Source organism: Pinus tabuliformis, chromosome 9, assembly GCF_031772625.1.
Source record: "Pinus tabuliformis cultivar Carrire ecotype Pingquan chromosome 9, CPIR1, whole genome shotgun sequence".
NCBI classification, from domain to species: Eukaryota; Viridiplantae; Streptophyta; class Pinopsida; order Pinales; family Pinaceae; genus Pinus; species Pinus tabuliformis.
The window spans coordinates 1,380,820,040-1,380,834,555 of NC_142307.1; the positions used below are offsets into that span (position 1 = coordinate 1,380,820,040).

Genomic DNA, 14,516 nt, shown 5'->3' on the forward strand with positions numbered 1-14,516 from the left:
TGGGGGAGGTTGTTGTAGCAACCTAAAATCAGTTATTGCACAGCATCATCCATTCTTTCAATTCTTGAAGAGTTTGTTAGCTTTCTTGGAGGAAACAGCTAGCATGGTTTAAGGAAGAAAACAAACCTCTTAAAGATGGCTGTTTATGTACATGAATGAAAATCATAGTCAAAGAATTGGAGCGCTCCTCTTGAGTAAGCCCATATGGACCTTTGGACCTCCTTTTACTTGATCAAATGAGTTGAGGAAGAGATGCACCCAGATATAGGAGAAGATCATCACAAAGAATAAAATCTTAAAGATCCCAGGGATGCGGAAACAATTTGAGTTGGTCATGCTGATCATTATTATTACTTATTGGAAGAGAAGTCGATCTAAAATCACTTGTTTCTTTTTTTGGGAGAACTGAGAAGTAGTCGAGAAGGTTGAGTATTTATTTATTTTATTACTATCCCTTGAGCAAATTGTGGATCTAAGAGAGACATTTATATTTTATATAAAAGGAGATGGAGCTCAACTTTATTTAAAGAGTAGCTCCCTCACACATTTCTCATGGTTGGATTTGGGGAGAAATCCCTTGGAAATTAGTTGAATATCTATTGGATGTGTTCAGAGGATCAACTCATCTATTCTGTGGGTGAGTAAATCTTTCAGATATTTATGGCAATTTCTCTTGCTGTTGAAATATCTTGACATATGTTTATGAAGTAAGAATTTGGTAGGTTCTCTCCATTTTCCATGTGATCATTGGGATGTGTTTATGGCTGCATTATTTCTCCATGTTTCGTTGAACGCACATATTTCATTCTGGGTAATCATAATCTTCATACATGTTGGAGTTCATATGCTTTAGTAATCTCCATAGTTACGTTTTTGGAATTTGGGACAGCAAGGAAAGGGCCTTTGTAGCGCTAGTGTTTCAGCCTTAATTACCATCTTTTCCTCAATAGGACAGCCTCCTGTGAACCTTAATTTGACCCCATATGTCCAATGATAAGACACTAATCGCTGGTCCTTCTATCCACTTTATTTACTCAACTCATAAAAATTTGTCTTGCTAGAACCATCTTTTATTTCACATTGGACTTTCTAGCCCAAGTTCTAACAATCTTATTCTAGGGAAGTCCCCCTCGAGCCGGATGAGAGCCAGCCTAAAGTGAAGAAAAGGGTTGGTGAGCTGACAGTGGCCTTCCTCTTAGTTCTCCTCGCAAGACCTTTAGGACATTATCTCGAGAAGTGAGTGATTGTGTGACAACAAGAGGAAAACACAGAAACAAAAATACAATTGTAGTCAATACCAACAGAAAAACCGAAAGAAAAAAATATTACAATGAGAAATGCTGGAAAACATAAGCACAAAGGTCAAAGGGATGATATCCTAAAACTTGAGGAAAATGACACAATAATATGGAGGCTATTAAAATAAGGGAGAAGAATAACATTTCAAAATATGTGGAAAAAACAACAGTCAAGAGAAACATTCAGCGTGTTGGGTATGTGTTATATTCTTTTCACGACTAGCCCCACATGTGAAGCTGGGGGGTTAAAGGGAGGGTGGCCAAGCACCCCTCCGTTGCGCTGGGCTCAGTGGGAGGGGTCACTACTGCCCCCCCTTTTGGGGGGTTTGAAGGGGGTGGTAATCCCGTTGCCCCGGGAAAAAAAAAAAAAATTGGACCCTATATTAGGTGGGCGGACCTACCTATGGTTTTGGGCATAATGGTTTTCTACCCATGGTATCTTGTAGATCCGGTCAAGAGAACTACAGTTATGTTCTAATCCAGGGTTAATGGTTTGGGATTTATATATATATATATATATATATGCCGAAGCATCCATAAACCCCAATCCATTAACCCTGGATTAGAACATAACCGTTAACATTGAAAGGAATATAATGAAAAATCAATCTGGGAGTCCCGGTTTTGGAATCCAGAGGAAAATCTCTGTGTATATCTGTTTTATGTTTTATGCTTTCGCCACTGTTTATTTTCTGTTTTTAGAATTCATACGCAGGTAATTTCTGTACAGGGTTAAAACCTACACAGCGTGTAATTTTCTAAAGGTGGAAGGGAGATCAAATGCAAAAGAAGCAAAGGGTCTCACAAAGATTTGTAGTTAGAGCTTATGTGTGAACATGTCACACCCCCTTACAATTTTTAAACACTTTAATAAGGTTTACTCATCAGTCGGATTTTTGCCTCATTATTTTCATAGATAGCATATATACCAATTAAAGCAAAATAAATTTTATTTGAATGAGATCATACAGATCATGCTAAGACTCTGTCAGACAAAATGTCCAATGGTGAATACAGGTAAAAAAAAAAAATCTATCTGTTCAGAGGGTAATCTCTACTGTTAACCTTGTAGTCATAAGATGCAGTAAGATTATAGTCATAAGTTGCAATAAGATTTATTGATAGAAGCCATTTCTGTCATCATTTCTGCTTTATTAAGGCAATGTTCGGTAGCTAGCCAACAGAAATTTTTTTTGCTTACCAATGCCAATGAGAAGCGCAAAGAACCACTTTACAAACACAATGTATCCAACATACAGCATTCTTCTTTGAGCCTGCAAAAGACGTAGGTAACCATAAAGATAACAAGGTAATTAAAAAGTTAAGTTTTTTCTACAAATCCAAAAAAGACAACTGATAATTTTTTGCAGATGCAAAAATCAATAATTATTTTTGAGATAATTCTAAAACAGCCATATAATAGATTCATTATAACATACCATGGGAATTTTAGAAGATATGTATCAAAACCAAATTGATACCCTCACAGAAATTTAACTACCCCTGTGTTATTTATACAATCGTAAGTTTGTGTTGACGTTACATTTTCCATATCTCTGAGATGGACAATCATTTGCACAAACAATTGATTTCTCGGCATTTGCAGCTGTGTTACAGCCAACATCTTCCATTTACTTAAGTTGGGCTTTGACTGTTTTGATTTAAATTATAGTCTTAGATTGGTACTTAAACTCTCTCTGGGCACAGCAAATTTAATCTTAAGTGGTTAGAGGATGAAGAGATTGTACATCCTGCTAGGCAGGAATGGCAGCAGTTTGATAATTCCTGTGAAGATTCAGCAATGTATCAATTTGCAGACAATCTTAAAAGTGTAAAGAAGGTAACAATTGAATGGGCTAAACAAGTACATATTTTTCCCAGCAGGACCTTTTGAATGTGAAAGCCTTCATAGCTCATTTGTTCAATCAAAATACTGCTGGTATATTCACAGAAACAGAGAAGACCAAGTTAAAAGAATTGAAGGGGACAAAAAGGAAGTTACTTGATTCGAGGAAGCAAAGTGGAGGATGAAGAGTAGAGCTGTCAGGTTGGCAGAAGGAGATGATGACACCAATTTTGTTCAGAACTATCCAAAAAACAGGAAACATATTAACACCACATTTCGGAAATGGAAAAGGAGGATGGTTCTAAGATCAGAAGATTTTAGGACCTAGCTCAGATGGGACTCTCCTATTTCAAAAGGCTACACCTAGAACCTCCTAGGGCCAACATAGCTGAGATCATCCATATGACTTCATACTTCCCATGGTTTATTGCAGAAGCCCAAAATGAAGAATTAAAGGCAGAAGACTCAGAAAAATTGCTCGAGGATGTTCTGAAATCTTTTCAGAAAGCCAAAAGTCTGGGTTTGGATGGATAGACAGGAATTTTATCTTGGCTTCTATGACCTTTTGGAGGAAGATTTTCTAAGGGTGGTCAATGAAACTAGAATTTCTGGCGAGGCTCTAAATGCATTTAACTCACCATTTGTGGCACTCATTCCTAAGCAAGATGCCCCTCCCTCCTTTGAAGATTTCCTGCCAATTTCATTATGCAATTCAATTTATAAGAAAATTTCTAAAATTAATGCAAATAGGCAGAAGACTGTTTTTTCTAAATGTATATCACAAGAACAGTTTGGATTTTTTACAGAGAGAGAGAGAGAGAGATTAGTAACATGGTTGGTGTTAGAACGGGAAGGGATTCATACAATTAAAAACTAAAAGTTGCCAGCCCCAATCAGGGTGCGAGCCGGCAGATTATTAATTTAATTCAGGGTTAATGGGGTGTACTGCAACGTACAGACCCACTACCCCCCACACGCTCGTGGCGATGGGTGCGGTGGCCCCTTGCATGATGGCGAGTACTGTATATGGGAAAGGTGGCAGCGGGAGGAAGAGAGGTGTTGAGTTTTGTATTTGCTCCGGAGAGAAGGGTGGTGAGTATCGGAGTGATTGTGGGCAAGGAGACTGGTGTGGCGGGCTGGTTTTGTGGCACAATGAGCAGCAGCACTTCCATCCACTGCACACGAAGGATTACGGGTATGTTATCAGTTATCTCTCCGCTCTCATAATGTTGACCTGCTTCGGGTTTCGTTTGAGGGAGAGGGAAGGAATTATGGGGAAGGACTGTAAAACTAAGGGGCACTGGGGGGGTTGGCTGGTGGCATATGTAGGCCTCTGCGTTTGTCTCTAGCACCCGATAGGCAACCTCTCCATTTCGCTTTGCTTTGAGATTCTGCTCTCCTGTATGGGAATTTTGATGGTGTTAGGCAGAGGGCTTAGCATGGATGCATGTAAGCGTGTCGTCGGTCAAGCTGGGGGGTTGGGCCATGGCGTTAGCGTCAGCAAGTTCACTTGCAATTTGCAAGATAATCCCTGCAGTATGACCATGCGTAGTCGAAGGGGGATCTGTAGAAACCAGGGAATGAGGGAGAAGAAAGAGAACCACTGTGGGGGGGGGAATCGGGGAGGGAATTAAAATTGGCTATGGAAGGCGGGATGGCGATGGCGACGTCATGGGGCTCAGGGATGGGTGGATGCCTAGGTTGGGTCCTCCTTTTGAGCACTGGGTGAAGAAATTTCAACCCCCACTCCGGTTATCAGTTTTCCTTATCACTCCATGCATTTAGTTTTAAATCAAAGCATGATAAAAATTATAAAATCTAGAAATGACAATAATTTTATGAAAACACAAATTTAGAGATTTCACAACTGCTGAAATCGTAGAAATAAAACACAGCAAAATTATGACAACCACACAGAAAATAACACAGTGATTTTTGGTCAATGTGACCCTGGAAAAACCCCCTACAACTCTTAGGGAAAACCAGTTTGAGAGCTCTTCTTTATTTTTGAAAATGCTTTTACAAAGAAACTGAAATACACAGTAAAAATTCCAGCAACCACAAATTACAACTTATCTCGATTTCCGTGCTTGAACTCCACCTCGAAAATTGTGCCAATCAGCGAACAACCAAAACAGAAATTTTTATAGCAATAAAACAACATTAAATGTTGTACGGCCAGCCTCAAAAAATGTGCCCAAAACTTGTTGTCCCTCTTCCTCGATTTTTGTGTCTTTCTCCTGCTGTACGGTTTTTCCTTGGGATGTGTGCCAATAAATGTTGCTGCCCAGATTTGCTGAAATGTCTTCTTGCTGCTCTCCTTCACTTCCTCACTGCTCAGAAATTTTCTCCTTGCTCTCTCTTCTCTTTCTCTCAAATGCTCATGAAAAAATGAATTGATCTTTTCCTCTTCTCTTCTCCTTTTATTCTCTAAATGACCTTTTGGGTTACCCTAAGATCTAATGGTTGAGATTCATTTAGATCTAGGGATGAGAATAAATGTGCATTTAATTCTCACTTTCTATTTTTTAACTCACCCACTTAAATAAAGACCCACTTAGCCTTTTATTTCCATAGTCACTTTTTCACTTTCTAATTCTTCATTCACTTTAATAAAGTCACCTTTAAAGTAGAATGTAACTTTACCACTTATAAAGTCACTTTTAAATTAGAATGTAACTTTACCACTTATAAAGTCACTTTTAAATTAGAATGTAACTTTACCACTTATAAAGTCACTTTTAAATTAAATTGACTTTACCACTTATAAAGTCACTTTAGGAGAAAAGTAAAAAAATAAATTTGGACACTTTTCCTTAGGCCAAAGATCAAAGCCATAGGGAACCACTTGTCCTCTGGTACCCAAATTTTAACACTCCCTCTTACCGAGGAAAGTGTTCCTCACCACTCCCATCTTGTCTCTGAAGTATACATGCTTGCCCCGTGGTAAGGCTTTGGTGAAAATGTCCGCTACCTGCTCATTTGTAGAAATGTACTCAAGCTTGACAGCTCCCTTTTGGACATAGTCTCTAATGAAGTGATACTTGATCTCAATATGTTTTGACCTGTCATGAAAAACTGGATTCTCCGTGAGTTTTATGCAACTCTGATTATCACAGTAAATTACTGAAGGTCTCAATGCCTGACCAAATAGACCAAACAACATCTTGCGAAGCCATATGGCCTCACAACTAGCCAAACTAGCAGCCATATACTCTACCTCAGTTGAGCTCAATGCAACTGACTATTGTTTCCGGCTGATCCACGACACAACTGCCGAACCCAACCCAAAACAACACCCGGAAGTACTCTTCCTATCTGAAGCACAACCTGCCCAATTTGAATCCGTGTACCCTGTTAGTCTCACTCCATCACCCTGTCTATAATCCAAACCAAAATCCACAGTCCTCTACAAGTAACGAAGAATGTGTTTCGCAGCTACCCAATGCACTCTCCTGGGCTCACACATGAACTGACTCATAGTGTTAACTGTAAAACATATATCTGGTCAAGTGTTGACCAAATACATCAAACAACCAATCAACTATCTGCATAGAGTAGGATCCACCAACTCGTAATAAAAAGCATGAAGCTTCTTCCAGTTAGTGATCATAGGTGTAGACATGGGTTTGCAGTTCTCCATGTGAAATCTGCTAAGAATATCCACAATGTACTTCCCTTGTCCCAGGAAGAAATGCCCCTCCTCTTGCCACAACTTCAATCCAAGAAAATAATGCATCAAGCCGATATCCTTCATCTCAAACTCTAAAGCAAGATCTCTCTTGCAGCCTTCAATGTCAAATGAGTCTCTCTGTACCAGTGATGATCAAGTCATCAACATACAACACCAGAATGAGAGGCTCCTCACCCACCACAATGAAGTATAGGTTCAGATCAGCCTCACTCTTTGTGAAATCCAACTGCTGCAAGTATGTATCAATCCTCGAGTACCAAGCTCTAGGAGCTTGCTTCAGGCCATAAAGTGCCTTTTTCAATCTGCATACATGGGACTCCTTCCCATGCACCTCAAAGCCCTGCGGCTGCTCAATATAAACCTCCTCCTGAATGAAGCCATTGAGAAATGCGGTCTTCACATCCATCTAGTGGATCTTCCAACCCATCTCTGCTGCAATCGATATAATGGAGCGAATAGATGTATACCAAGCTACGGGAGCGAAGGTCTCCTCATAGTCAACTCCCTCTACCTGTGAGAACCCTCTCGCCACAAATCGAGCCTTGAACTTCTTGATGCTGCCATCTGCAGCATGCTTTATCTTGTAGAGCCATCTGGAAGTAACAACTGATTTACCTTCAGGCCTCGGCACTACCTCCCAAACATCGTTCTTCATAATAGAAGAATACTCCTCCATCATGGCCTCTCTCCAGACCTGCTGGCCAGCTGCCTCCTCATAACTAGAAGGCTCGGAGTCAACAATGCTTGTTACCAATGCCATGTAACTACAGAACTGCTCACGTGGTTTACTCTCTCTAACCTGTCTCTTTGGCCCAGCAACTGATGTGGCCACTTGGGCTTCCTCTTCCCTGAGCATACTTCTCCCACCGGAGTGAAAGAATCCTCATTATCATCAGAAGCCTGAACTCCTGAAGGGCTGTCAACTGACCTCATGCCTGAACCTATGCCTGTAGATGTTGAAGTACCGTGCGAACTGTCCATTAGTGGACTACCTTGTGAACTGCTCTGCAGACTGCCTTGCATGCTGCCTGAAGAACCACCTACCTGACTCTGAGAGCCACTGCTCACTGATGAACCTGACACTGTAATCGACGTACCTCGTGATCCCTGACCACTGGATCCCTATGACTAACTCAGCTGCTCCTGAGGATCTGGTGACTCTGGATACTCTAACTCCCGTGACCTCCTGAAAGCTCTCTCCTCCTCGAACTTCACATCCCGCCTGACAACCACTTTCCTCTGCGCAGGAATATAAATCCGATAAACTTTCAAAGTCTCGCTATAACCCACAAAGATGCCCTTGTCTGCAATGGGCTCTAGCTTGGTCCTGTTCTCCTTGGAGACATAGGAATATGTAAGGCACCCTAAGATACGAAAGTGCATTTAATTCTCACTTTCTATTTTTTAACTCACCCACTTAAACAAAGACCCACTTAGCCTTTTATTTCCATAGTCACTTTTTCACTTTCTAATTCTTCATTCACTTTAATAAAGTCACCTTTAAAGTAGAATGTAACTTTACCACTTATAAAGTCACTTTTAAATTAGAATGTAACTTTACCACTTATAAAGTCACTTTTAAATTAAATTGACTTTACCACTTATAAAGTCACTTTAGGAGAAAAGTAAAAAATAAATTTGGACACTTTTCCCTAGGCCAAAGATCAAAGCCTTAGGGAACCACTTGTCCTCTGGTACCCAAATTTTAACACTAGGTGGATAACAAAGAGTATGCTAGCATGGGTAGGCCGATAGCCTGTAGGCGGCTGCACCTCCCAACCTGGGACTAGGGAGACAATGCATGTTGGACTGTTGCTAAGAGGGGGCATTTGTGGCGAAGCGCAACCCCTGGTGTAGGTCTTGGGCTGGTCCTCCCTGGGGAAACCGCCCGCAACCTCGATGGATAGGGCATTGCAACTGATAGGGGGGCATGATGTTGGCAGGTCGGAGCGTTGCAATGCTACCACCAGTGTTCATAAACCTTATTGAAATACGATGAAATGTAATTGGAATGCAATTTGTTGCACTATACAAGATTGGGCCAGAGAGACCATGGCACACCCTGCAAAAACTCGAGGCCACAGCAAGAAGCCTCACGCGACCAGGAAAGACACGGAACTGGGTCCATCAGATGGCCGAAGAGGCAGGAAGTCTATCAAAAGGTTAATTAGTGAAGCGGCAACCGCATACCGAGAGGGAACCAATGAAGAAATCCGCAAGTTGTTAGATGATTGGGAAGAAGAAGTGAAGCAGGAGAGTGAGACGGACACAGAACTGGAGGATTGGAGAGTCCTCATCCCGGATCCTGGAAATACTAGAGGAAGAATCACTCAATTCAAGCAAACCCTCTACCTCTACTAGTTGATGAAAAGCCTACTGGGAAAGGCAATGGAACAAATTTCGGTTGGCATGGTTGTTACTGTCCAAGGCATGCCGAATTACAAGCATGAATTCCAGAAGGTGCAGTTCCAACTGCACAAACAGGATGTTCGGCTTGGCCAAATTGAGAGGCACCTACCTTGTATCTTGGACCAGACAGGGTTGTCAGGTATGAACGCTAAGGATCTAGCACTGGTGGAATCAGCGTCTGCTAAACAACATGACTAGCAAGCCTACCTTCTGATGTTTTTGTTTATATATGCGTAGCTTTTAAATTTCTTTATGCAATTATATATGTATGTAGACCTCTAGAGTATGGACAAGAATCTGAGACTTATATAGCTTGGATAGAGAGACTTAAGATTTTTTGCTACTAGCTGGCATACAATGCAGATAGGTGGCCAACAGACTTGGTTTCCCATCGGGCAAGTTGAGGCCACCTAGCCAAATCTATGTGGTGTAAATTTGCTTTATAAATCAATGAAAAAGGAGGATCTGCCAAGCTTAACAAACAAACAAAACTAAAAGCTGCCAACCATGAACATTGAGTTGAATCTCTCCAAATCATATGGTAGGGTCAGTTGGCTATACCTAAGATTAATGCTTATATATATATATATATAGCGATGAGCCTCGAGATGGTGAATTGGATCTCAGGTTTTATGAGTTGATCAATGGCTCTGCTTCTAGGTGGTTTGCTCCTTATAAAGGACTCCGGTAAGGATGCCCACTTCCCCCTCTTGTGTTTCTCCTAGTTGATGAGGGTTCATGCGTGGCAGTGAATGAAAATAAAAAATCAGGAGGAATTAAAGGCATCAAAATGGAGAAGTTCCCGTCATTGTCAAACTTGTTGTTTGTTGAAGGTGCTGTGCTGCTTGGGAATCGCTCCCTTAGCGAGGCTGAAAAGTTTAAAGAAATTTTTAATCTTTTCTGTAAGGTGACTGGTATGGAAGTTAACATTCAATATCCATCAATCCCTTTTGATATTGCAGAAGGTCAAAAGAGAAGGAGGGCACAAATCTTGCCTTACAAAGTCACGGCCGTTGATAATGGATTGAAATACTTGGGGTTTATGCTGAAATAAAATGATTATAAATTCAAGGATTGGAACTGGTTGTATGAGAAGATTGAGAAAAGGATATCTTTAGGAGGAAGGTTGACCTTAGTAGAATCAGTCTTAGAAGCCATTCCAGTTTATGACACTCCTTGGCATATAATTTGTTATGCTTGAAAAGATAAGGAAAAAATGTTTCAAATTTTTATGGACACGTAAAAACAATAAAGATAGAATTCAATTGATAAATTGGAAGAAGATAGCTAAATCAAAAGAGACAGGGATGGGACCTGAAGAACATTCAAAGTTTTGGCCAAGCTTCTGGATGCTCATCAATCACAATGATCTTTGGAATCAGGTGATGCCTCAATAATACACTGAGCCCCCTTCATATGAACTCTGAATCACACTCCCATCAAAATCCACCGGTAAAGCTTCTGTCATTTGGAAAGCACTTGAACAAGCGTTCCCTCTGCTGGGGAATGGGTTGGCATGGAAATTGGAAATGGAATCAGAGTTCAAATACAAGCTGAGTTCAAATACGAGCTGACCCCTGGGTCAGATGTGCAGGCCAACAAGACTCCCAGATGCATTGATCAATTCATTAGATTTGGAAGGAATTACTATTTCGCTGATGCTGCAGATGCTACCTCATCCTCTCTATGGCATCAGGGATAGAAAAAGGCTGACAGTCCAAGTCTGCAAGGGGATAAGGGCTCTAAGGTGGAATTCCTATATTTAGAGACTACAACAGAGTTCCATCAGGTTAAGAGATAAAGAGGATACGTTAATCTGGTCCAAAACAGTGTTCAGGGTGATACACGGATGTTGGAACACTTGGGACAGAAATCTATGTTTCCTATGGGAGGTCTGGGTGGGTATTTATGATGGTGGAAATCTATTAAATTTCCATGGAAGAATCATCTTTTCATGTGACTAGCCCTTGTGAATAAGAACCTGACTTGGGGGGTCTTGAAAAAACGAACTTGGCATGGCCCTAATAGACGCACTCTGAGTAAAACTGAAGATGAAACCATCAGCCATTTGCTTATCCACTGTCCCTTCTCAAGAGAAGTACAGGCCGATTCTTTGACTCTGAACAGAGGTCTAGGTCGCTGGCAAGGAAATAATGTTGAGGATTGCTTGAAACATTGGATGGAAGACAAGTCTGTTAGGGCGCCACCTTGTGTGGTCTCTTGGGCCAAATGGCTAGCTAGGAATGCTATGCTATTGCAAAACAAAGGAGTCCCAACTTTTCAGGTAACCCACTAAATCAGGTACACATAATAATAATAATCTATTTTTAAAGTCACAACCTAAACTGTCACCAAATTGATATGGAGGGTTGTGATCAGCTGGTCAGAAAAGAAAAGAAAAACAAACACCAAAAAAACAACCTAGAATAATGGCAGAAGTAAACATTAACAAATTCAAAGATGGGTGGTTTTCGTGGGGCCTGTCAAGGAAAACTTGGAGTATGTGGGGGCAGGAGGCATACTATTTATTCAGGAAAACCATATAGATTGATTTGAAGACTGCACTGGGTGAAGGTACCATTAACTGTGGAGAGATGAACTGTCTATGGTTCTTGTTAAGGGTTGCTATTGAAAGAGGGGTAACACAATTGCAGATTTATGGCGATTCCAAACTTATTATTGTTGATTGATTACAAGGTGATAATGAACTTCACAAGTTTGCTGCTTCTAACTGTATATGCAAAAACAAAAGAATGAAAAGAATCTTCAACTATATCTCTTTCACTCATGTATACATAGAACTAAATACCCAGTCTGATGAGTTCTCAAAACAAGCTTGGGATATCATACCTGTAGGTACGCTTTACTGTTACATCTACTTGCTGCAGTTTGTCTTTGTTCAGTGCATACAATGGATGATAAGTCATTGTTATATGACAAAGTGATGGAAGACTTTCATGAGGATTATAGAATGGTTATTTTTTCTTAGGGAATTTTTGTCAGCCAATATGGTTTTATTGTTAAGAAACTAAGCTCATGTCAGTGTGTAGAAGAAATGTAGTAGGACTTTTATTGTAATTTATCTTGAATATGTATATGTAGGGCTTAAATCGATGAACAGTTATTTTTTAGGGTGGATACATTGGAGATCCATAGTTGGTTTGACGTTAGACTTAGACATAGTGCAGATGTTGAGTGCTGCCATACACATGCTTATGTGTATTTTCATTTTTCCTTGAAACAGAACTGAAAAGGGGTAGGGTACGTATACCTGCATAAACTTTAGCAGTTCTTTTTAGGGTGGATACATTGGAGATCTATAATCGGTTTGACATTAGACTTAGACATAGCACAGATTTTGAGTGCTGCCATACACATGCTTTTGTGTATCTTCATTAGCACTGGAGGGGGTAGGGTATACATACCTTCATAAACCTGGGCAATCAAATTGCTATGCAAAGGGGTCTCTTGTCCTATAAATAAAGGGGTCTCGTGTATCAATTTGGAGTATAGCAATGCTGTGACCTTAAAATTAGAATTTATTATTGTTATTATTATTATTATAATACCAATTGTAGGAATGTTATCCCCTCCACCCAGTTTCAAATCCCATGGGAGGCATCTTTGGCCCACCGTGATAAGGCTCAAGGAGTAGGCTCCCAGACCCCTGTGGAGTGTCAGTTCTTGCTAAGTCATAAATCTCAAGTATATCTGGCTTATAGGCAGTTGGATATATTCTTGGTGTTGGTTTGATGATTGATCTTGGACCGCGCCCAAATTACTCCAACGAGTAGTAAAAAAGTAATAAATCAATAAACCAACGAGTCATTCCATTAAAACATTAATCAACTACTCTCCTTAATGTTATCCGGCACAGCTTCAAATCCATTAAGTCCATTTTACCATCTTAAGTTGTGACATTATTACTTTTTATTTTTTCTTTTTCTCTGTAAATTCCATGTTTGACTAAAGAGGACACCATTTTAGTAGACAATACTCAGTGGCCATGCTGTTACTCTCTTTTGTTTGAAATCCTAATCCAAAGGAGCATTATTTCACTGATAAGGTCAACGGAGTTTCCAGCGTTCACCAGTTACTGTGGCCTGCCCACCAATATGGCATGAGTATCAAAATGATGAGGCTAGGTGCAAGTTCCACGCAATTTTCAACCTATAGTTACCCCCAGACGTGGCATCTAAGTTTTAATAAGTTTACTCTTCGCAGTGCAGCCCCTCAAGTGCATGTTTCTTGAAGCCAAAAAAGAGGGAAAGAAAAGCAAGAGGAGGATAGAATTAATCACCCGGTCTGCCTTATATGGTTCATTCTCCACCACTTCATAATCAAGGCTTTCCAAGCCTCCACGGCTATCCCTTGTCGGTATATGGTATCCACCATCTTCTGCTGCATCTTCTGAATGGGGTAAACGAGACCATGCTGACCGGACTGCTTCAAGTTCAAACCGGCCGTTACGAATTTGGTTGGCCATTATACTACCCGAGGGCGTTCAAACTCGAGATGCTGAATCCCAAACTCCCTCGCAACCCGAAACAAAATCGAACGTTTGAACGCATCCGTGAAGGGGGCAAACTGACATACTTGATAAAATTCCGAAGCTAAATCCGCACCAACGTGTAGAATATGCACGATAACAATTTATTAGACGCTCGAGCCGGATCAAGAATCAGATAGGCTTTTTAAATCCTTTTGGGCACCACAGATCCAACCTTCATCCGGGTTGGAGATGGGATTAATAATGGAAAACGGAAAACTTACCGCAAATCCATGTCAAAATTAAAATTTAAGAACAAAATACATCACTCGAGGACGAACCAAAACAGACCCACGTGTGAGAAGGCCATGTCAAGGCCAAGCAAGCACTACCCGGATCAATTGGCATCAGAGAGGCCTCTGCCTCATCATGAACCAGGCCGGGATGTCCTCGGATTTTGCACAGAATAAAAAAATGATATCGGTTGGGGAATAGAAGAATACAATAGCATCGTAATTTAAGCGCTATCAGACCCCCGCCAAACAGGAAGCCTTCGCTTTGAAGTCTTGTTTGTATCTCATAGCCAACATTTCCGTCGTTCTACTGACTTTTTGTTTGTATCTCATAGCCAACATTTCCGTCGTTCTACTGACTTTCGTGTGGTGCTAGTACAATCACATTTGCTCCCATTGCATTGCCTCGTTTTTTCGCATGTCGTATTTTATGGCTACTCCGCATTGACTCTCGAAAAGTCATTGTTTCTTTATTATTAAGTTTATT

General features: G+C 40.6%; 1 protein-coding gene across 3 annotated transcripts in view; it reads right to left on the reverse strand.

The window, feature by feature from the left end:
- Nucleotides 1–14,305, reverse strand: part of CLC-D (chloride channel D) — a 386,191-nt gene extending 371,886 nt beyond the window's left edge. Inside the window, exons 1-2 of one of the 3 annotated variants that reach the window (XR_016262549.1) lie at nucleotides 13,548–14,299; nucleotides 2,500–2,572 (exon numbers count right to left, since the gene is read on the reverse strand). Coding sequence is in view for 2 of the 3 variants with exons in the window: in XM_089439578.1 (XP_089295704.1) it covers nucleotides 2,500–2,572; nucleotides 13,548–13,733 (259 nt within the window). In the remaining variant the exon portion in view is untranslated. Of the gene's footprint in view, nucleotides 1–2,499; nucleotides 2,573–13,547 lie in introns of all 3 variants that reach the window. The other 2 variants (XM_089439578.1, XM_089439577.1) reach the window with 2 other exon arrangements.
- Between the last annotated feature and the right edge of the window lie 211 nt (nucleotides 14,306–14,516).